This window comes from Cloeon dipterum, chromosome 2 (genome assembly GCF_949628265.1).
Source record: "Cloeon dipterum chromosome 2, ieCloDipt1.1, whole genome shotgun sequence".
NCBI classification, from domain to species: Eukaryota; Metazoa; Arthropoda; class Insecta; order Ephemeroptera; family Baetidae; genus Cloeon; species Cloeon dipterum.
This window is the reverse complement of record NC_088787.1, coordinates 15,361,029-15,385,678: the sequence shown is the minus strand read 5'-3', so window position 1 is coordinate 15,385,678 and position 24,650 is coordinate 15,361,029. Positions and strand designations below refer to the sequence as shown.

Here is a 24,650-nt window from a genome sequence, read left to right as displayed (position 1 = left end):
AGAGCGTGCTCCCTAGAGTGTGCAGTAATGTGACATTTTATCACCAATAAATTGCTGCAGCTTTCTTTCACTGCCGTGCCTGCAAACACGCGGCTCAGAATCGCACACAAAAGCTGCTCTCCAAACAGAATTCGGATCAGGAGCTGCGATCTTTTTCCCATTAGCCGTTCACGACGTCGAACTAGCTCTTTTTTTAATTTTTCTCTCATGATGGCCTCCGCGGCTTCCATTGGTCGTTAAGCCGGCTGAGTAACCATAGCAACCAAGAAGGAGGATCTCGGGAATAAAGAAATGCTGCCGCTGATGTATTTCTTTACCTGCGACCTGGCCTATAAATCACCCGTCGCCGCGTTCCTATATCATCGTGAGAGAGTCGTCGCGGCAGCCAGCAGCAGCTTGCGGTGTTTTTTCAACTGACGCGCCGCATATTCAGTGGGAGGAACAACTTTTTCGTCAACGCGTCGAATTAATCCTTCGCCGGCCCGAAATATCCTCCTCGCAGGAGGCATTAATTATTCAGCTGGGATTTACAAATCTAAAATGGTTCTCTCCAAAAGGCGGAGGCTGATTGGGAACGGCTGGAAATAAGAAGCGGCTTGCTGAGAGCAAGAGTTATGCCCCGAAGAGCAGAGCTTGTCGGCGCTTTTTTCAGATTACATCTCTGCTGCGCGTCAAATTTATGCAGCAGTGGCAATTATTATTTTCCTTGCCCATGACAACCTGCAGCTTATAATTCTTATCCGTGCGTACATCAAACTGCGGGGATTGATGCTGAGACATATAAGCGAGTGAAATTTAAAGTGCACGTCACCTTGGTCGTGATTTTCAAACAAATACTTATGCAGAAGTGGTAGGTTTGAAAACGAAACACCTCATTATTGTATTTAATTTGGGGCACTTAACCGTTTTACCAGCAAATAAAAAAATATCAATAAATTAAACCGTCTAACGACAACCTCAATTTTAAGGTAATAAACGGATACACCGAGTAATTTGATGAAATTTAAATTAAAACAAAAATCGAATGGGTTTTAAGCTCTGCCAGCTCTGCGATGATTTACTAAGGATATAGAGATGAGCTATAGCGAAATTCTGAGAGGAAAGAAATAAATAACACGATCTCGTAATATTGGTTTCGATTTTGTACGCCATTTATATTATACTGTACAGACTGATTTTACCCTGTTTCCAAGTGATAATTTTTTATATTTAGTTGTTTTTTTTATTTGGAAGTGAGTTTGTATGGAGTAGAGGAAATTACACAACATGTCAGTAATTTAAAAAATTGTCAATGAAACCTATAATAGCTACATCTTCATGAATATCAGCAGTTTTGCAACCCGCGTGACTGTTTGTGCTGGTTACATATATCTTGAGAGCCCATTAAAATGTGAAGTAAATGGAGTTTTCATGTATTTCGCTTAGCATTTTTTATCCATGAGCATATCAGATTCTTAAGATAATTATCTTTATTCATTTTATTGCTGATAAATCGTGCGTAGATGTTTTGTTTGATCTTTCAATGCGACGAGCGGCCGTGGCGTTTCTTGCGAAATATATTAGCCAGCAGCTAAAGATACTATTTTAATATTCATGCCTGCCGAAAGCTGGCCCGAAACACCTGACTTAGTCGGTCGGTTGCGCGACGTCCTAAAGAGGAATTTTTATCCACGCGCTCCTAAAATGTCAAGACAGCGTATGTCATTTATAAAAAGGAATCTGCTCGGAAAGGTCTGTGCAGAGAAGCGTCGACTCTTGAGCCAGGCAGGAGGAATGGAGGCCAAAACCGCCTGTTTTATGTCTCCTAATGGGCCATATTATAAAAGCTAAAGAGGCAGTATTATTATCGCGCAGCACTTTTGGCTGCGGCCAAGGTAAATAAAAAATTCAACACCGCGCGCAATAAAGGCGCAGTGAAATATCAATGAATGGATTATTACCGCCGCCGCCACCGACCATGGCCTGGGACAACAATAAAAATCTCACTTTCTATATCGACTGCTTCTTATGGCCTCTTAAGGTAATAACATCACTTTATGCCCTGCTCTAATGCGTTATTTTTATGTTACGACTCCTGCTCTACTGCTCGCTCACTTCAACTCGCTTTCCCACCGACCCCTCAAATTAGACAAATTTGATGACGCCGTAAAATGCCGTTGTATACGTCGCCGGTGACGGCGAACAACACGCCAAAACGGCGCTTGACACACACGGAAACGGGCACAGCCGACGCACTCGAATAAAATTTTATTCCTGCCCAAATTAATGTGTGACTCAACAAGACTCCCATTGTGATATACACCTGTTTTGCTCGCAAGTGTACTGTACAATTGCGTTTTCAAGCTTATGACACATTACATCGTCGTGCAAATAACGCCAGAATAAATGTAAAAAAATATATAAATTTGTTAAATATGCATGAAGTGAATAATGAAAGAGAGGAGAAACAAACTATACTTTGATGAGCATTATTTGAGTTCAACTACAAAAAAGTACAAATAAAAAATAAATATTTCAAACGTCAACCATAACTATATATAGCAATAATGAAAATCCAGGCAAATAAGATTCGTCACTGCATTAATTAACTAATTTTAGATAAACAAGTTTTGCATGTTGGATGCTGTGCGAATGAATAAGTCATTTCTTTTTTGAAAACGGGTTTTAAGCTCCATTATTTCAATGCTTGTGAAATAAAGTATAGCTTTTACTGTTCCTTGCCAGTTTTTTGCGTTACCAAAAATCCCCGCAATTTACGCTTTTAGTACAAAGAGTTGTTTTTTTAAATTTATGTCGTAACAAATATTTATTTTTTGCACAGGTATCCGCTTTTCACTGCGGCAGTAATTTTGAGTGAAACAAATTAGCAGAGTAATTAGTGGATGTTTCAGGTCTTTCTTTACGTGGAACATTTTTTGTGGCATTTGGAAACTACAAACCGAGATTGCAGAACTCTCACACTGAATTCCACAGCAGTCGTCGCAGAAGACCAACATGCTGGAATTCCAGTCTCTGCTATATGTATATATAGAGCAAACATTTTGCACTATTCTCACAAAACACAGTTCAAGAGAGCGGACATTCTTCTCAAAGAGCGTCATAAATTTCAGGTGTCATCACAAAAAATTCCAAACGACAAGTATATACATTCAGCCGACATCATAAAAGGTGGTGCGCGCCGAGCGATAAAATTTACGTTGCACGACGCATTATCCGAGCATAAAAGTCCCGAAACTCTGAAAATATCCATCACACGCGAAGATATGGGAAGGACGATTTTTGTCAGGTATAGACGAGAGCACGCGGAGTTGTGCAGGCGTTTATTTTTTATCGGCTGGTCTCATGTGAAAAACTCATCCATAAATTTGCCCACGCGTCACGGCCGTAAAAGCGGCCATCCAGAGGGATGAAGTTGTCACACATTGCGATGCATTTTTTTCATAAACAGCTCGTATTTCCGTGGCAATGAATGAAGCCGAGGCTTTACGAGGTGTTTTCGCCTGCGCTCTATCTGAGAGAGCGAAATGAACTCTTAACAGTCCATAATGCGTGTCGGGCTGCATTTTTACGAGGTAATAATTTTCACCCTGCGAGAAAGGAGAGAGAGATCTGCCAACGTATATTGCGCAGACCTGAAAAACGCAGGCGAGAGTACCAACGCATACTCACACGATTTTGTAGGGTTGTCAATTTTATTCGGCGCAAAAATTTTCCTCAATACCGTATAGTTTATGTGTACTTTTTGCCAAAATAGGGTAAGTAAATTTTAGAAAGGAGAAGATAGAAATTATAAGCTAAAATCCTACGATTTTGATTTAAATTTAATATAATAAACAAAATCAATCCGTGTATGCCTGTCATCAAGAGCCAAAGATTATTAGTTGAAAGAGATTCATATGTTTCATACACTTAGGAGGTTATCGAGTTTTTATTTCAGTGAGATAAGAGTGTTTGCTGGGTTCAGAGAGACAGTCTAAAGTTTTCCACCCTGCAGTTGTGATAATAGTGTCGGCTGGCTGCTGCGGCTGAAATATTATTTCAAAAGGGCTGCCTCTGCAGAAGGGCGGGGCCCCCGCAAGGGCGGCTCAAGATTTAGCATGCACCATAACAACGTCGCAGGTCAGTGAAAAATAGCCCTGGGAAAGCCTCTTGTGGCGCACTTTTCTCAAACGCTCGCACGATTTATTATTTTTCTCCGCCGGGCAAGCAGCGAAATTTCTTTTCCCTCTTTTTCCGGCCCTCTGGGACGTCGAAAGATAAAAAAAGCGTCTGCGAGCTGATCCCCAAGCCTGGGCAGCGCGCACTTGTACGAGCAAGCGAACGTGTCGCGAATCGCACTTGGGACATTAAAGGCGTTCGGAAAAGAGTGTTCAGCTGGTGCCACTTTCTGTTTCTTTCCCTCGTGCGAGGGGGAAAACGCAGCACGCATGCATGCTCGCAGGACCGGGGGTGCTGCTGGAAAATTCCCAGGATGCCGCGCCGTACTGGCTGTTATCTGAAATGGATTATTCGCCCGTTTCCCTCGTAAAAGTGTACATTATTTCTTCTTTTCAGCTGAAATCTGCTGAATGAGAAAAGACAGGTTATTTTGCTGCTTCATTTCCGGGATTTTAAGAAAAATGCTTCAAAATGAGCAGGTCATATTATGATTTATTAAAAATATTAAAAAAGAAAAAATCGTGAAATTTTCAGTGTTTGAGCTTAGACACGTTAAAATTGGACCATTTTTAAAATTTATTGCGAACCTCATGTCAAATAAATTAATATTGTTCAAATATTAAATTAATTTTTATATTATCTATGTTTGAATCATGAAAATGCAACATTTTCACACTTCGCAAAGAAGCTGAAGAGGAGTTATCTGCGGTTGCACAACGTAGTTTTTAAATGCCATGATTGCAAAGTGAAATAGAAAAAGATTAACTTTGGCGCTCAGCATTCTCGGCCATATTCCGCAATTATTCTGCTGGCAGCTACAAAAACTGGATGCCATTAATCCTGCTTCATGGTGCGAAGAGGCACGCACAGCCAGTCAGATATAATTCCTGCAGGCGGGCAGAGGGTTGCTTGGTTGGCTGCGGCATGCGTGCGCTCTCGCCAGGCTCTCCATCAGGGCGCTGTATTTTCTCATCATCATCCCCCAGCTACACTCACATACACACTACTTCAAATCTCCCCCCTTTGTATTACGTGATAAATTCATTACTCTGCTCATTCCGCATCGCCTGCAATGGCTTTTATGAAAACTAATGTCGAGAGCTGTATTTTGTAATACATTTATGCCCCTGCGCGCGGCGTACGTGCAATGTGCGACTGTTTCTGCACACAGCCTCGGGTGAAATGCGTGCGTGTGGGCACTGAGTGGATTTTACAACATCGTGCCGGATTGATGTTCAGCAGCCGAGCGACCGAGTAATTTGATTTGCTGGCAGCCAACATCACTGGATTCGGCTCTAAATTAAATGAACTTTATGTTTCTCGGGCTGACGGAGGTGGGAGGGAAGTGTGCAGGGTGACGTTTCTACCAGAACTAATTCTGCATGCAAATTTAACTTGGCGCATCCAATTGGATCATCTCCGGTGCTGATTTAGGGTAAAGAGGCATTGTCGAGTTTTTATTTACACACCATTCGTTTTTTTTTCATTTTAATTATGATATGTTCATGATCGGGATAAGGAAATTGAGAAACCGACAAACCGATTTTTTCGTAGTTTTTTTTAGCTTAAATACTCGAATGTTTAGTTAGGTTTCCATTGGAAACAGTGGAACAGCTTATTTAAAATAAATTTAATTTGTACCCTATTTAGTAATTTTAATTCAGACTAGTTAGAAAATTAGGAATTAAGTCAGCTACATTGATATGTAGCGGTTCAGGAGCGCGGTCCTGCCCTTTTGTTGTGAGCCAACAATTGGAGGCGGTTTGAATTATTCTTTAACAGCAGAAAGATGGTTTAAAAATAAATATTCCGTTTTCACCCGTCAGTCACACGGTGCTGACGCGAGTCGTTTAACAGCGTAGAACCCAGGGTTCGTTAAACCCCCATTTTCCCGAAACACATGCATTCTCATGGAAGATAAAAAATTCTTATGATGGATAACCAAAAAAAGGGATTTTACAAAATCAGTATTAAATGACCAAACGTTTTACTTATGACCGTAATTTTACAAAATTCTTTTTTGGCGCGAAATGTGACTTTTTCGGCGTTAAATTAATAAATTTGCAGAAAAACCCAAAAACTGGTGGTTTTTTCCAGCTGATTTTTGCGCAAAAAACCAGTGGTGCGTTTTGCGCATTGCAAAATTGGCGTACCCTGGGAGAACCTGATTCGAAAGGGTGGGTCCTACCATCAGTTAGCAAAATAATTTGTCACTTAGTATTTTAAAATAATCTGAGTTCAAGTATATAATTGATTTGTTCGGATTTCATCTGCAAATCACTACATCCACAAAAATCTTCATAATTAATTTATCAGTCAACATTATTTCAACCCTCTTTCCCAAAGATATTTGATGAAATAATTATGTATTATTGTTGTTTTTTCATTGTAATTTATCTACTCTCAAAAGAGAAGGAAGAAAAAAATTCAAAACTTACTGTAGAGCTAAATTTTATCAAGAAGAGTTAGAAGAGTCAAGAAATAATTAAATTCGACTAAAAAAATGTTTTTGTCCCATTAATAAGCAGAAAAACAATTTTATTAGTTTTGTCATTCTCATCGACATTTTGATTATTTAGTTGGTTGATTTGGTTAAAATGTATCATTTTTTTATTATCTCTAGTTCATGTTTGCAAAATATCTGCTCCATAAACAGAAATTAATGCAATGTAAAGTTGATCAGATCGATTCAACATTCCCAAGTCTAGATATTTACCTTTTTTCGTATTTTGAATGGAAAATGTAAAGTGTAATTATTATCCACCTTTTTCAACGTGTAATTTTAACGCAATAATGAATAAGCGCAACAGTGTAAAAACTAGCTCTCAATCAAATACAACAAGAATCATATTATATACAGACGACAATCGGCAACATTGTATATAGTCACAAGACTGTTTCTAAGAAGAGATGTGTTGCTCTCACATTTCTTCCATTGATCATAATATTGAATCCAAACTGTGAGTTGGCGGTCGTAAAACGTTTTTGCAGAATCGAATTTATTGACCCATCATATAAAGCTATAAAATCCTAATGTGATTAATGTGCAACTTTTATGCTACAATAATTAGGCCCAGAAGTCGTGTAGCGAATTGCAGCAAAGTCAGTTCTCAAAGGGCCGTACAATGTGTACAAATTTATCAGTTGCAGACAGTTTTATGGGCAATTTATCCTGGCAGGTCGGCGGTCGGGTCAGTGCAGATAAAACAATGGGCTGCCGTGCACGTCCGTATTACAAAAGCCCATACAAGTAGATGCTGGTTTGTGTTTATGTCCGCACGCCCATGAAAACGAGCGCGTATACGTAGGTCGGTGTACACAAGAGCGGCGAGTGAGCGAACACACACCGGCAATGGGCATATAAATACATTTTTATATATATGTCGAAATGCACACGCTTAACGGCCCGCTGCTGCTGCGTTTAATTCACGATAATTACCCTTTGGTACGAGCGGAATGGTCGATTTGCAGCGATGATATCAAAAAGGAGTGTGTGTTCCTGGTATTGAGCCATGTGGGCAGATGTTTATTTTTTCAGCAATTCTCTGGCAAAAACCGCAACAAGACAGCACGAGTGCACGCCGAGTTTTCCAGCAGCCGCCGACCAACGAAGATGCGGAGAGCGACGCAACTTGCAGCCTTTTCAGAGGTAATTTCAACGCGAATAATCGATCAAAACGGCCGACGGAGGCGGTGCTGTGCTTTTCCGTTCGCTGGCTGTGCTGCGACGCGCGTTTATTATCTTCCTGAGACCATTAGCTCTAATGAGAACAGTCTCTAAGAGAGTCGGCAAATTCCTTGGGGCCGCGATAATTGACTCATCAGCAGCCCCGAAGCGTCAATTTTCTGTCCAACTTCTCCCGCTGTTCATTTAGTCATGTTTAGGAATTGTCGCACTTGAAAACTCCGGGGAATCTGCGTTTCAAGTGCAAAGTTTCAAGGATCAGACTGATTGTGCTGGATATTACAAATGTAAACAAAATGTTTTGAAAATAAACCCAAATTTGGAGTCTATATATTGAGATCAACGTCATACGTTATTGGAACGAAGGACAACACTTATTGTTGGATGTTTACTCTCACACTTTGTCATAAATACACTATCACAATCAATTAAAATAGGAAGTTATATGAGAAAGGGCGACACTTCAGGAAAACAAAACTTCTAAATTTAAGACAGATCGTGTTAAACATTCTTACCAAATATCATCGCCAATGACAGAAGGACTTTTAATTTAATCATTCCATATCCTTCACTCAATATAGGGCAATGCTGATCTTCATGATCATGTAAGAAGATCACCGAGGCATTAAATACTTGTTATATCCATGCAGAGGGAAATACTCTTGCATACCACATTTGAAGTTTTTAAATACAGTAGTATTTACATAAGTTTTTATTTAGATATCAAAGTTAAAATTTTAGTTATTCTAAGGGTGCTTAAATAAGTTTTTATTGAAAATAAAAGTTCATCCATACTAAGTTTGTAAAGTGACGTAGTAAGCATTTATAAATAAATAAATTTACAAATATTTTCCAGCTAATTTTTAAGTTTTATTGATTTTTTCAAGGTGAAATTACCATACTTTCCAGATCTATGATATAGATACCTGTGGTATTAAATAAATACAAGAAGTGGATGCGTTTTTGTCAGGGCGTGACGCCCCGAATCCTACAGTCCACGTTTTTCTCATTAAAACAGGCCGTGTAGTATCCCAATTCGGGAGGGCTCCTCTAATTTCTCTGGCTACGTCCAGGCCGGCCCGGGACCGTCCCCCTTGCCAGACAGTGGAAGAAAAACTGCTCAATTGCCAACAGCAGCTCTGATTTCCTCCTCTCCAGTGCCCGGCAGAACGTGTTTGTTCACGCGCGCACCCTTTTTCCAATAAGCCCATCAATTTGAGGAGCAAACAAAGGAAAAGCCAGCCAGCGTCCTCTGCTCTGCTCTGCTTGCCTCGGGAAGGCGGCAAAACAAATCGGCTTGCTCTGGAGAGAAAACTGCCGCTGCTGGTCGGCGGAGAATCGCATTAGAAAAGCCCGAGATAACACTAAATCCCTGTTTAATCCTGATTTACGCGTCTTAATCGAATTTCTCTGCGCTCCGTTTCCAAACACGGGGTGACGGTGGACAAAAATAGACAACAAAAGTGCGGTGGAAACACACCATAGCCTGCAAGTGAAAGATAAGGCGGTAATTTCTAGCTTGGGTGCAGAGCAGAATTTATTGCTGGAGAGATCTGACGTTAAAATTACGCTCCAAGATTTCAATTTCGTTGAATTTTTCTTCAGTTCATCTAACTTAAAACGTAACGTTGTGAATTCATGAATGCATGATTAAAACTATCGTTTAATTTCTTGTTTGATTAGAAAAGCACCCCAAAAAATGGGAAATATTTAATAAAATTGTCAGGCATATAATGTTTTGACATATTATTTATTTGCAATTGGTTTTGAGGAGCTGAAAATAATTTGATCTTAAATTACAAAAATGTTCAATGGATCTCAATACTCCATGTTGAAATTGTTCTAATTCCAAAGTCAAAAGACTTGATTAATACATTTTGAATTAAGTTATTCTGTCTGCCAAATAAAAAAGTTCAGGATTCTTTATGTTTTGGGATGGGGCTTCTGAATTACGTTAAAGGGGTCATCCGACTTTTGGTTTCCAAATCCAAACTCTGCGCATTTAAAACTTTTACACTGACAATCGCATCGTCAGCCCATGAATAAACATTTTCAACACCCAATAGAATTTTACGGTGTTGAAAATATTCGTTTAATGATGTTCTGCGCCGTGGAATGGAAAAGCATATGCTAGCGGCGAAATGAGAGCGGCGAGAGGAATCCTCGTTTTCGACCCAGCTCTCCATCTCATTAGCCGTGCTCCGAATAAATTCAAGGACCGAGCGACAGCTCGATTTACGGCATCTGCAGCGTGTGTACAGACAGAGCCGAAAAATCGTAAATTAATTCCAGCAGTGGGGATCGGGTTTTACCTTCTTTGATGGCCGTTACGGATGTCGTTTCGAGACCACCTAAGTGGCTGGCATATGTATTTTTTCGTGTACTCCCAGGGGGCTCCCTAGATAACAATTTGTATGTATCTCTCCGCGCAAAGCATTGGCTAAGAACTCTCAGTTTTCCTATATAGAAAAGTCAAAGCCGGCTGCAGTCAGGCAGCGGCTGTCGTTGGACATAATACGCGAGATTTGCGTCACCTTTCGCTTTCCAGTCCAGTGCAGATGAAAAATGGAAACCTTTTCCACTAATGTGCCCTAAAATGTCAAAAAGGCATTGTCGGAGGCAGCGTGCGCTTGGAGGGGCCAATGAATTGAGTCTTCTCAAATGTTATAAAAACATCAGAGCGTGGTCTCGTAAATTTCAAACTGCCATATATATAAGAGCCATCGCTATGTGTTGGACTCCGATTCAAGTGCAGTGGCTAAATATTTTTTTCTGTTTGCAGCTGTGGCAGAATACGCGAACTTGTTGCAAAAATGTTGAGTTTCCAACAAATAAATTGCTTGCAATGCGTGAGCTATGCATTGAGGGTTGACCAGGAAGATGCTCCAAGTTGACCAATATATTTGAACTTGGCAAGTTATGTTGCACTTAATTATAGCGAAACTAAATTTAATAAAATATATTCGTGTTAAAAAACAAATTGTTTATGTTTGCTGCGGATCAAAGTTTGCCAGAAACCGTTTTTGCGAGTCCTGTGTGCGCTAGAGCTTGTTTTTTATTTTCTTTCATATAAAAATGTAATTTTGTAGCATTGCAAAGAAAAGCGGAAAGAAATATAAATCATGGAAATAAAGGGTTGGTTGGAAGCTGAAATTTTTAAGGTTCTCATGGTTAAGCGAGAGGAAATTTAAAAGCTGGGGCCCAAGGCCACGTTGAGGCGACGATCCAATGGCCTTTTTATGTTTTTATGAAGCACAGAGGGATCCTAGAAAGTACCCTCTGAAAGCACTGCTGCTTTGCGGCCAACAACCCCCAGCCGCTTTTGTGCGCCTCAAAAGGGTTGTTTTTGTGGAGCCAAATTTTGTCGCACAACTCCGGTGGATTCACGCCACTTTACGATCTCTTTGTCCGCCCACGACAAATGCAAGACAAAGCCCGTGATGCAACAATGTAAAAAGTAGAAAGTTGCCCAAAGGTGTAAGGGAGGAATAGGAAATTTCCCTCAAAGGGTTCAGTTGTGATTCGGCGCCGGTGCACTCTCGAAGCAGTGCGCTCCTAAATCTTTTTCAGCCGCTGAGAGCCGCAGTTCTTCCTCAAGGTAAAAACCAGTTTCATTAGCATTATCAGTGCGTATGAGCGGCACATGAATTTATTGTAATTCCCAATTATGTATTCAAGTGCCGCTGCTGTCGTACGGCAGATGAAAAGTTCATTATTTATTTCTGACCCGAGAACCTGCTTTTTCAAAAGCGTTTGCATGAATCCGAGACGTCTCACTTAAACGACTTCAAAATTGGATTCTTCTTCTTATTTTGTCTCGCTTTTTACTCATTTTGGCCGTGCGGCAGGCTCGCAAGTTGAGACATCATTTTTTATTACGTCTAGTTCTATGTGAGAAACGGGAATGGAGTTATAAATTATTTAACAGACTCCATTCGTCCGTCCAACTGCGAATAAAGCTTTGCCACTCGTGGAAAACTGCCGCGGGAAAGTGAAAATTAAGAAATGGATCGGTCGCCATTGAAAGGAGATCGTGTTTGCCCACGTCCTTTAGTCTTTTTCACGGATATTGCGAGCGAGGGAACCGTTCTTGTATTGCGTGCGCGCCCTTTGTTTGTTATTTCCTCGCCCGCACCTTAAAAGACAATAAAACAAATAAAACTGTAGCTTGGGCAACTATGAGTTTAATTTTCCAGACATTCTATTACGGCCCTCTGGGGAGGATACAAAAATAAATTCCATTTGCTAGGGCTGCTGCCGGCGGGAGAAAAGTTCTCTCGCCTCGATGCGTTTCGTCTGCGCGCGGGATAATACGAAACACGCGCTGAAAACTTATACGATCTCGCTTTTCCACACACAGCAGCAGCTAGCTTGGCTCCATCAAATTGCATCAACAGCACACGGAGATATTATTTTTATTGTTTAAACGGGGTGGAAGCACATCCCTTTTGAATCATCGCTCACATAAGCAGCAAGCGAAAATCGTTATTGCGAATGAAAATCAAAGCTAAAAATCCATGAATTCTTAATTGGTACTATCATCAAATAGAATTGAGTTTACAAATTTATTACTGCTCTGAGCAAATCAATAAAAATAAAGAATAGGTTTCTCACAATGAATTTATTGCAAAGATAATAATGTCACACACGTTTTCGTCTGTACAAGTGTACAGCTCGCTGTTTCTGTACTGTAGGCCTCTCCATTTATAAATATCCAACCAACTAAATTTCTTGTCCTTTGTTTCCAGCATTTTAAAAAACAAAAATATGTAGTTTGGTGAATTTTTAACAATATGATGTCTAATCATATTTATTAAATTAACCTTGCACTAATCTATGCAAAATTTAATTAAATCGATAAGCAGACGAAGCAACAAACTAAAGGAAAATAACTGTTTTGCGTGTATTTTATTGCAATATTTACAGGTGATAATTTTTGGATAAAACTTTTGTTTCTGCGATAGCATATGCACCTGATGAAACCCTCCCCAGGGAGCCTGGTCGCGGCCAGTTGAAATGCAAAGGCCGCGCCTCGCCATAAAAGTCGCCGTAACTCAGTTAGCTTTTTCTCGGCTTTTCTCATTTCCCAGATAGTATGCCAGGCATGCGGCAGGGGTTGTTCCGCAATAATATCACACACAACCACTTCTCATCTCCTTCTCGGCCATTATCAGCTCGGAAATGGTCGTTTTGATAATCCCGCAGAGCGGCTGCCGCTATGGTGTGTGTGGTACAAAAACAGTGTTCGTGCTGCTCTCATTTTGCACCACGGCAAAACAAAACAGGCACGACGCAGCGGTTTTTTAATTTCGCCGAGCAATAAATAAGGGTGCAATTAATTTGAATTCCTCTGGGAGGAGCAGCGAAAGAGCAGAGCTTCGCTGCTGCGAGCGGGCGAGCGATTTTGACTTGCAAATGGAAACACGAAATCTAATCTCGAGAGACTCGAAATGAGAAATGCAAATCAGGCAGCTCTTTCTTGTAAACGGCCGTTCCGGCATTAAAAGTCCATTAAATGGCTGCAATCGCGCCAATATCGCGTCTGCTTTCTAATCCTCCCGCCATGACGACGAGAGCCTCTCTACGAGCACCCAAATTGCATCAAGGTGTTATATATACATGCACACGTATAGTCCATATCAATACTGCCGATCCAACCGGAATTGTGTTCTCAGCTAACTGCATACATTTCAGTGAGAAAAATCATCGGAAGCCATTTTTGACGCTTACCAAGCTTACTAAGAAAGTCCATCCGTTTAATTTGTCAAGCAAATGTTTCAAATTATTCTTAAGCTTGTTTAAAAAATTTATAGCGTCACTAAAAAATACTGTGAACTTTGAAAATTCAGTAATTTTTTCACTTTTGCATTTCAACTAGTATTTGTTAAACGATTTATAAATACTTCTTAATTTAACGAAATAAGCATTGGAAAATTCTCAAGTCTTAAAACCATTATTTTGACAAAATAGATATTTTATTAAAGAAATGAATAACTCGTGCATCTCTTCAATGTCGTTTTTTAAAACTCAGTTCTTTAAAATGCAAATTTAACCGAGTCGTATTCCGTTGTTATACATCCCGAACTTGGAGAAAGGTTATGATAAGAACGAAAAAATTAAAAAGGAAAGGAATATAAGAGCATGCGGCATGCAAAATCATTCTGACGTATTTGCATTTGATTTAGCAAAAACAAAACAAAGTTTTTAAACCCCTGACTTTGGACTGAATAAAAACTTTCATATTTTTTAAATTTTTAGATTATATGCGGTTATACAATTTTTACCCGAAATTATTTCTATATAGACACCGTTCAGATTTAATAACTCATTAATATTTAATTTTAACAATGTTTTCTAAAAAAATTTCAATTTTATAAATGAGCCATCTCGACATGATAATATTTATGATAATAAGTGAACTTTATTCCCTCTTTGACCTGACTAAGTGTTGAATATAAGGGATACATTATTATTCTGTTAATCCATAAACTGCTTTCCAAGCTCAGCAATTTTTTAAAGCTAGAAGGCGAATAAATTTGTAGAGACCGCATCGCATTTACATCATAAAAGTACACAACACGTTTTTATGTGCGAAAGATATCCTAAATTTTATTGCTGCACTCTCCACTCATTTTTCCTCAACCTGAGGTGTTAAATAGCTGAATTTATTTTATAATTTCCAACTGCAAACATTTGTACAGCGTCATAAAACGCTTTTACGAGGCAATTAATTAAATCTGAATTTTATTACTTTGAGAGCTTCCTCTCTGATGCACGACCGGGTAAAAAAAGCAGTGCACTCGCTTGAAAATTCCAAAACACTTTGCGACTTGAGAATTGAAGACGCGCGGAGTTATAAAAATCTAGTGTGTGCACAAAACACAGCACGCACGTGAGTGTAAGTCAACAAACTTTCTCATTTTGGGGCCGAGAGCTGAGAAAAGAGGTGAGCGGGCGCGATCAAAAATAAGTTTTACGGCCGGTCTAATGAATTGGTTGGATTCCACTCTTGGGCCACTTCCAAGCCTCCGAAAAACAATTTGCTCCATCAATTCCGCACTTTATGGGCCGTAAATCAAAGTCATGCGCGCATTAACGCGCACATTAAAAAGCCGCACTGCCTCGGCCAGATTTTACGAGCGCAATTTCCGCCAGAAAGCCGAATTTCGGCACGGATTCGGCCGTGGAAAGGAGGGCTGGCGAGGCGAGCCGCGGCGGTTTTCGCGGCACGGCGAGCCGCTGGAGGTTTGTCGGGGGCCACCTGAGGGCACCACCTCGTGGGGCGGCGCGCAGCGGCCGCCTCAAGGCCGCCTCCCGGGACGACATTCCCACGCCATCTGCCACTTGCCGATTGCGTCACTAGAAGCCAAATTAATTTACCTACGCCATCGGCCGAGCTGCAAATCAACGAATCGTACACGCACAGGCCAAAAAATTGGAGCAGCCGAGCAGAGATGTCTCTAAACAGAGAGCGCAAAGCCGGCCGGCGTGCAGCCACGCTGGTCGATAACTGCGAACGGGAATTATTGACCAAGTTTGTAGTTGTGTGAGGTGCCGAGCGAATTTTACAGCCGCCGAAACAGCACCTGCGTTTGCGTTCGTTTGGAAAAGCAAGCCGCTGTGCAGGAAAACTTGGAGCTTCTTGTCTTACAAAATATTTTTTTTAATAATTTTTAAAAAATATTTTGCTTCTAATTTTCTTAAGTTTTAATTTTCAAATTTAAATATTTCGTGTTTTTACTTATGTTGTGTTTTTAAAATTTAAAACGAACCCAGAAAGTTTGTTTTGATTTTAACTTTGATTGAATAATTTTTCAATTTGATTTTTAATTAAAATTTAGCAATAATTAAATAAATTCCATTCCCAATCCTAATTTAACTCATTATTAAGAATAAGCGGGCCTTTGATGAGCATAAAATTGATTTTTATCATTATCCAAACTGTCGCTTATTTAATTTTATAGTTTATATTATTAAAACCCCTGCAGAGCACATAGTTATGCAACCGTTGCGTTTCCGGTGTCATGCAAGTTGCATAATCAATGTTGCAGAAATTTTCATCATTAAATCGGTTCAATTATTTAAATATCACTCTACAAATGAAGAAAGTGCCTCTGTAACTTGGTTAATTTCTCCCTTTTTTAATTTTATAGAGTTTTTAAAAAATAGTTAAAAAACTGTATTTTACCAACACCATTTTTAAACAATCTCCGCCACAGAAACAGACACTTTGCGACAATTTCAGCTTATTCCAGTGAAACAATGGCACAGGAACCGCCCAAGCACACAGGGCGGAATTGTCGTGCTTTCTCGGTAATTCCAGCACTCCATTTGAGATCTCGTGATGCCGGCATTCGGCATTCCTTACGCTTGGCCTGCTGCCATGCCGGACGGAGGTGTCCGTCGCGGACACTAGATGGCTCTGCTGCAGGTGCTGTCCCAGCGCAATAAATTTTACAGCTCAGCCCTCCCATTTCGAGGAGCAGAGGCGGCGCTTACGGCCCCACAGAGATGGACCAGAGTTTTGTCTTCTTTTATCCCATTGTTGGCCACCGCACATCGTTATTGCGCATACAGCCATGTTTATGTACCGATACAGAGTAAAAATTAAAAAGAGCACAGAGTGTTGTTCTCTTATGCATAATTGAATTAGGCTGCGGAAAGTGAGCCGGCCCAGCGCTAATTTAACGCCTCTCAATGGCCCCCGTTCCGTAATAATTAGCTTCTGACTTATTGATGAGGCGCGAAAAATTCAGGCTTGAAAGTACGTACGGTGCAGAATTGGTTTGTTTGAGCACGAACTAGCGCATTGCAAGCACTTGCCAGTGTGTTTAATAGAATTAAATGGGAGACATGTGACAATTGGGAATCAACGCTGAATTATTTTTATAAAATTGTAAGGCACACAATAAAGGTGTAGCTGAATTTAATTTAATGCCACAAAAATATTAAATTACCAGAAATAGTCAACAAATTTTTTGTGTGATATTGTTAACATAGCTAGTAAAAAGGAACATTATTTACTAGCAGTTTTTTTAACTGTACTATGTTTGACAGGAATTTAAAAAAAAATGGAAAAAGCTCGTTCTTTTATACTGATTAACTCAAAGGTTAATTCATATACTAAATTTAAGAGTACTTTGCACCTTCCATTTGTAAGACAAACTTTGTACATTTTTTAATTTTAAAATTTATTTTTAAAAATTATTTCTATGTTGATGCAAGAAACGTCACAGCTGACCTTTAAATGATTAAAAAAGAAATTAAATTATAAATAGCTTTTACGCCTGAGAGGGTTGTTGAGTGCGTGACCCAGTCGCACGTCTTAAAATTTTTTCATAGGCTCAAGAAGACGGTTGAGGGCGAAGGAATGTGATGTGAAGTGAAGAAAAAGTAAAAAAGACAGCGGTTCCTCCGTTCAAAAAATCAATATCATACCACTCTCTGACTCATCCTCTTTTCTTTTGCTATATCACCTTTGGGCCACTGCTTCAAATAGAGGAGGAGATTCAGTGAAATGCTAAATCTCGTTAAAAAGATTTTAAATTGCCAACTTATTCGGCAGAAAAGATGTTCAACGGCGCTTTTTACGCATACTAACGAAGCGCAAAAGATATGCTCGCAAAATTTATTGCTTGAAGGAATGTTAAACAATTAAAGGGGAAATGTCAAGAAGTCTTCAATTTGTTATCGTATCGCGAATACGCCGTCAGTCTCCAACGTTGACTAAAAAAACGTTCATTAAAAAGAGACAAGACATGAGAAAGATTTATGTCTTTTGCTTAATGAGTGTTATGAATGCACCTGCCGGTTGGTATAGCCACGTGTGGTTTTTCAATACAATTCAAAGGAGCGATACAATAAGAAAACAGCCATAAAGGTAAACGAATTCGCGGGCGTCCTCAGCAAGATCAGACGCAGAGGTTAATTGTAGCATTTGGAATGCTGTCCATTACGAAATGATAAAATAGACAATTATTCATCCGATATGAAAGTCGAGCAGAAGCAGAAGCAGACAACACAATGCAGCAGTGAGCACGCCGCCAGAAATTCACTTGTGCCGCCGTCGCTGCGTGTGTATTTATATGAGCAATAAAAAATACATAAAATATATTTTACTGCGTGGTCAGGTCATTTGGTGTGCACGAAAATGAGATTTTATTTGGCTGATAACCTTTTTATTACGCGCTGTGTGTTCCATATACTTATAAATAAATACACAGTCACACGCATGACTTGAGCTGTTTTAGATCTGCATCAAATGCACCTTTTTGCATCGTATGAAGGAAAAAACGACCAATATTACGCATAATTTTAATTAAATCACTGATTATAAAAAAGTTTTGAAATGACGATTGTTTTTTTATGTGAGGTTTGGCTTTGACAACCAACATTATTTTAAAACTTCCCTTCGGTAAAAAGTGTTTATATTTATTTATGTAATTACATAGAGAGCGCATCACCGATTTAAAATTGATAGCTATTATTTTTCGTTCACCTTAAGTCAATTAAAATTTAAATAAAATGAAGCAAACCGTTTATTTTCTAAAATTTTGTTTACAATGACACAGCCAAACAACAAGTAATGGGTTGCTTTTAAAATCAAAATAATATAACAAATTCACCTATAGGAGTAGCCATTTTAAATTCACCTTTATAATTTAAATAGCTCCGTATGATTGTTTGATTCCTATTTAAATTATCTTAAAGTTTAAATCTACTTAAACTTAAAAAATATATTTAATAAAACAGTAATTAAATAAATGATGAGAGTATATGTTCTTTCAAAGTCCAATATCGTAGAATGCATTAAAAATAAATCATTGCTGGAAGAAATTTACTCTTAAATCATCAGGAATGGTTCTATTAAAACCAAAAGACTCTTTTTATGCGGCGCATAACTTGAATAACCTTGGAATATTTAACTGGCAATTATTTGACGGAAAAAACTTCCATCTTCTTTTTCTGAAATTATTTAATGACTCATTAGCCAAGTTAAGTATTAAAAATGACAGTCATTACATATCAATGTTCATAAAAATATTCTCGCCTGCACGCTCGGTTCAGATTGTGGCCAGCCCCAATTGAACCCGCGGAAATTCTCGCTCTTCAAGCTTGTGTGGTGCGTTTCGACCGGGAATTTCCATAAGTTTGCCGATCTGGGCGGGCGAACGACCCATCAGGCGGCGGCAACGTCCAAATCAGCAATTGGGGCCGCCGAGTGACAGCGAAATGACGCAATAAGGACCACCGGCATTATTTTGCTCCATATCTTGCGCATTTTTGGTGTTGCTTGGTGTTGTTATTACAGGAGGAGGAAGGGCGTAAAAGGCGGCAGGTAATGGGGCTGGTGAGATTCCCGTGCATACCGCAATCGTATAATATCGTGAGCCGCAAGAGGAGCTGCGAAATGTGCTCAGATAAGCTGCTCTATTACTTTTACGGGGTCGTCCGCAGCGCACAAATGGCGGCAACTCCGCCACCGGCTCCGGAGAGCGGCGCTCGCCGAAAATGGCGCTATATTGCCGCTTTTATTATATCGAACGCGCGGCCGAATGAGCCATCCGGACCGGCGTTTTTTATCAATTTTTATCCCCGCTGCCAAGAGACCCCCGCTTTCCTTAATTCGGTTGAATATTTGCGTGCGTCGCCAAATGAAAGGTCCTGAGAGATTTTTTGTATGAATTATACTTTTATTACTGCTGCGTTTATTCGGTCATCATAATATCCTATCTACATTCACAAAGACATGTTACATCCTACGGCATAATCATATTTGTAAACCAATCCTCCTAACTTGTACAGTGAAACAGGCTGCAAAATTAAATATAAACCAACGCAACGGTTGCTTGAGTGAGGTGCCGAGTCATTCTCCGCGACGGCAGTATTAATAACAAATAAAAATGGGAACAAATATATTTGTGAGAAAACGTGGAAAAAACGGAGGAAAAACAAAAAAGTTGTATAAAAGGAATCGGCTGCTTCAACATTTTCGGCTAATTCATGCGTCAACGAGTGAGAAGATTGCCAACTGAAAACATTTATATATAAATTCACAAGATTGGATTTTATCACTAGGGCCTATATTTATACATACACAAATAATCAGTAACACATTTACAGCGACAACACAGACAGAGCAGAGAGACGTATTCAATAAGTGTGTGTACTTCTCTAAAACGCCTACCATTTAAAAAGTTAAATGTGGTGTGCAACTCCAATAAAATTGTAGTTTGACATTTTCTTTCCTTGAGCGTTAACAAACCTTTCGTGAATTTATTCGTGCAACTCACTGCTGATAAAAATCGTCTCATTTACATACAGACTATGCTCACAAATCGATTCATACCTGAACATCAGAAGTTAATAAAGTGGCAAGAGGTAACAAAAAGTTTAACTCGAGTTTTAAAAATTCATTTAGCCAAGTTTACAGTACACTCACAGACGAGTGTGCACGACATTAATATTGAAAGAAATAAACTATTTTCTTGTTGGTGGCACACACAGTCAGACCTTTTGCACATGACTCACTCACGCAATTACTGGTAAATTATTTGCGGTTTAAGTATTCAATGCTTTTTAGAGTGCTGTCACCGGATTGGCTATTTTTGTCGAATCGGAAAAAGGTGCGATATGGTCTCACAATTAACAACAAAATACAAGTGTCCTTATCGATTTAGTATTTGCAAAAAGGTTTTCTTGAATTTTGAACAAGAAAGTAGCGCGCAATAGTGTCAAATTAAACAACAAATATGTTACACATATTAAGTGAATAATAATCACACATCATTAGTACGATATTATTTAAATTGCTTCTATACACAGTATCCTCCTGATTTTTGAATAGTGTAATAATTCACAAATCAATTGACCGTATACGTAAGGTAATAAAAATCTATATAAATTATCATAACTGATTCGCATTTTCTGCAGTGAACTGTATGGGAAATTTGCTGATGAAACATTTTGCTAATTATCACAGCATACAGAGCCTTTTCTACTTTAATAACGTGAAGGTTTTTTATTCGATATTCACACGTCCTAAAATTGAATTTGAGAGATTTTCGGATAAACTTGGGCAGGGAGTGGCTGGATCACCTATTTCTTTTCGGTTGGTTTAAACCTTTTTCGGTTAGTCGAGTTTATTTACACACTTTCTCGAGATATCATTTTTAATTTCCGCTCAGCGTAAGCCGTACTAATAACAAAGTAGTTTAAAGGACGTGACAGAGCATGTAGGTGGTCTTGTTTTTTGCAAACAGACACACGCCAAACAAATTTATTGCCGGCCTGATGGAGGAGCGTATTAAAATATTACATGGGCATTAAATTCTCATACTCGACGCGGGATGCTGCTGGGAGATAATGAGAAAATAAATTCGCCTGTGTAATATGCAAAATGCGATGTGCAGTGCGAGCACACACACACACACAGGGATGGCGGCGAAATTACTTTTGGAAAGCAGCATATAGCGTGGGGGAGAGAGAGCTGGCTCAAAGTCTTTTTTCAAATGAAGAGAAATGGCTGCGCTGCGGATGAAAGTTTGGCCGGGATTTAGGGGTGCTGGTGCTGCGAATAATCGGCGGGTGTTATTTAAAAGTTGGAAATTAGAAGTTATATACCGAGAGAGATAAAGTCGGCCGCCTTTTGGGCCGCCAAAATGAAAACAGCAGCGAGCGTGCAGTTTTTTTTCGCGGAGGCGCCGACGAAAAGAGATAAAACTCCTCTCTTATTTACAAGTTTTAAGTTTGCAACTTTGGTGAATTTGTGCCAAAAATCCTCAAAATTTACGAGTTAAAATTCGCTCCTGTAGCTCTCGCGCGCGCACACACGCTTGCATTCTTTTTCTTTTTTCGAAGCACTAACGTCTAAATATTTTAGTTTTAAACTGTTAAAGACACCGAAATGCATTTCAGAGCTTGATTTTATTAGATATACACATATAGTTGCTCGCGAAGTCACGCACAAATATAGGCCCTAAAACGTGATGAGATCCGAATAGAGTGAACTGGAAAATGGAGTTGCAGAACCCACCTGTGTCTACCCAATTAAAGACGACTCTTTTGAAGCACATGTACGAGAGCGTGTTTTCTGCTTTTTAACGTCTTACACTCTATAGAAAGGATACACGAATTTTCAATATTTGTTTTTGTTCCAACCCCAAACGCCTTTTGTGTTTTGATGGTTCGAAAATTGGATCGTCCTTACCAACTATACGTACATTCGTCAGTGCGTTCAAAATTTTCTTTTAAAATATCCTATTCTTTTATTTTAACGTTAGAGATAGCTGTGTATAATAAGAGATATTACTTTTAATTACGTCATCTTGGATTTTAGTGTAATTTAAGAAAGTGTTCCTTACGTTTTTCGGTTTGAGATGTCACACGCACACACGTTTACAATTTAGTGATACTCGAGACACTGTGCCATCTGCCTCCATTCTGCTGGTGCACCGTCCAGAATCACGCACACCAGATTGATTACGCCACTTGGACAGCAAATCTGCTAAAAAGAAGCAAATTTGTGCTCGTTTGCGTGCGCATTTCCAAAAATGATGTTATTCCGGTGGGCCTGCGCTTTGTATCTATTTTTTTAACAACTGCTGCTGTGATTTTTTACCTACCCTGACACCAAATTACGTATATGTACTCATATTTATGGTAAAATTCATAATGTCATTTAAAAAAATAAAATAAAAATATCTCAACGAGCCCCTGAAGAAGTGGGCGCGAACGGAGGGAAAATGATCAGAAGAGAAATCCTCGAGTTTGTTTGGAGATAATAAGTGACACCGAGTGAAAAGAATAAACGCAAAGGGTGAATTTGCCAAAGAGAGGCAGCCTCTTTGCTCAGGAGGGGCTGGAATATGTCCAAAAGGAGAAAGAGAGAACAAAGCCCTGTGTTTACTAGGGAAACGTCGCTCAATGCTTGGAGGGACTGACGCGAAGAGAGATTTGCAGAGGATCGTTGTCATAAAAATTACTTGGCACAAATTTGGCGGAATTCGCACATTCCGTACGGCAAGAGTTTCATTTGTATTATGTCGATTTTTTCCTTTGTGTGTCATTGATCATGATAATCGCTCGATAATTGTACAATTAATTACGCATAATTGTTTCTGCAATAGTATTAGTAGCAGTAGAGAGAATCAGTCACATAATAACAACAGCTAAAATAATAATATGATTCATATTATTATTATTATACAGTGTCCGAAACACTCACAACCAAAGAGAGCTGCCTGGCAACACAACTCAAAGAGAATTTCGAGTCTCTGGAACTCAAACAAAATCATACATAATAAAAACCTTGCTTGAAAAAGTTTTTTCTTTCCTGAAGCACACACAGATCGGATCACCTGTCTGGCGGGGAAAAACGTCCTAAGTCGGCAGTCAGCGTCTGCGCGTGCGTACTAAATGCTGCTATGGCAGGAAATCGTCTTCATTTCGTTGGCATTCATCATCTCAATGAGTATCCTCTCAAAAACTCAAAGTTCGTCCACTGAGACAGAGAACCAAAAGAAAATACGGCGACTAACTAAAACAACGGTGGATACGATTGCGCGGGTGATTTTCATCTCCGTTGACCAGGAGGGAGGGAGGGTGCTTAGGAGGCCTTGCCGACGCCCTTGATCAGGTCGCCGCCCATCAGCGCCTTGTCCATGGCCAATTTGGTGGCCTGGTGCAGCTGCTCGGCGTGCTGCTTGGCCGCCTTTTCGTGCTGCTGCTGCTGCTGGCTCTTGATCCGCTCCTGTTCCTCGCGTTCCCGACGCGCCTGCTCGTTGATCTCCTTGACGGCACGAAGCTCCTTCTTCAGCTTCATGCGTCTGTTCTGGAACCAGATTTTGATCTGGCGCTCCGTCAGACACAACGCGTGCGCGATCTCGATCCGCCGCCGTCTCGTCAGGTAGTGGTTGAAATGGAACTCCTTCTCCAGCTCCAGGGTCTGGAAGCGGGTGTACGTTTGCCGGCCTCGCCTCCGCGGACAGCCGTTGGGACCTACGGGCACAGAACAGAACACGGCTCATTAAAAGTCTGCTTTTTACGACTTGTGTGTGTGTGTGTGTGTGCTATAGTGAGTGTGTGCGCTTGCTGTCTAAAGCTGCGTGCATGCCAAAAATAACACTTGACTATACCGAGGTTATAATTAAAGAGTCTGCTTTTATGTAACTGTAAATAGCAAAGTGGGGCTGATTAAAAGCCACTCTTTTATTGCTTTTATAGTCGGATGAATATGCATATTATGTCTTTTACGGTATCGCTTTACTCTCGCGCACCTGAGGAATTCTCGCAGAAAAAAATGCAAAGCAGCAGAGGAGATTAACCCGGAATGGAAACAAAATAAAGTCTTCTTGGTCCTTTTTATTCGGGCAAAAACTGCGAGGAACGGCATAAAGCGCGCGCGCGCTCGATAAAATGGCACCTGACTCGGCGGCAGAGTTGCTGTGTGCGCGACTTTCTGCCTGGCTGGCTGGCTGGCTCTTCCTAATTTATGGGGAAGACAATAAATCTGCCAAATGTCAGCCCCACCGCCGACACATGCAGCCCTTAAAAAATCGATAGCGTGCGGCAGTCGGGGGGCTTGTTTTCAGAAAACAACATCGCGCGCGCAGGGAATATATAAAATATCATTTTCCGAGCACCGCACAGCGGCTCTCCTCTCGTATTTCTAATTTATTTGGATGCTCATTATCCAGTGATAGAGGTGCGTGTCCTGGCCAACTAACACCTTTTGTGCCCAGCGAATCCGGTTTTTAATAAAAGAAGAGGCTCGCCCACGTGTGTAAATCCAGGCAGTGTCAAGAAT

At 40.0% G+C, this 24,650-nt stretch overlaps 1 protein-coding gene and 2 long non-coding RNA genes across 8 annotated transcripts in view; 1 reads left to right on the top strand and 2 right to left on the bottom strand.

The window, feature by feature from the left end:
• The window catches only part of LOC135937056 (uncharacterized), a 201,504-nt gene that overhangs the window by 50,441 nt on the left and 126,413 nt on the right, over nt 1-24,650 (bottom strand). The window lies entirely within an intron of this gene.
• LOC135937058 (uncharacterized) overlaps nt 3,996-24,650 on the top strand; it is a 47,389-nt gene continuing 26,734 nt past the window's right edge. The window contains exon 1 of one of the 3 annotated variants that reach the window (XR_010574435.1): nt 3,996-4,119. This is a non-coding gene — a long non-coding RNA (uncharacterized LOC135937058). Of the gene's footprint in view, nt 4,120-7,638; nt 7,808-11,371; nt 11,442-24,650 lie in introns of those variants that run through there. The other 2 variants (XR_010574434.1, XR_010574436.1) reach the window with 2 other exon arrangements.
• LOC135937050 (homeobox protein abdominal-A homolog) overlaps nt 19,514-24,650 on the bottom strand; it is a 31,088-nt gene continuing 25,951 nt past the window's right edge. For all 4 annotated transcript variants that reach the window (XM_065480121.1, XM_065480122.1, XM_065480119.1 and 1 more), the window contains one exon: nt 19,514-23,842. In XM_065480121.1, the coding sequence (XP_065336193.1) occupies nt 23,451-23,842 (392 nt within the window). In that variant the 3' untranslated portion in view covers nt 19,514-23,450. The remainder of the gene's footprint in view (nt 23,843-24,650) is intronic.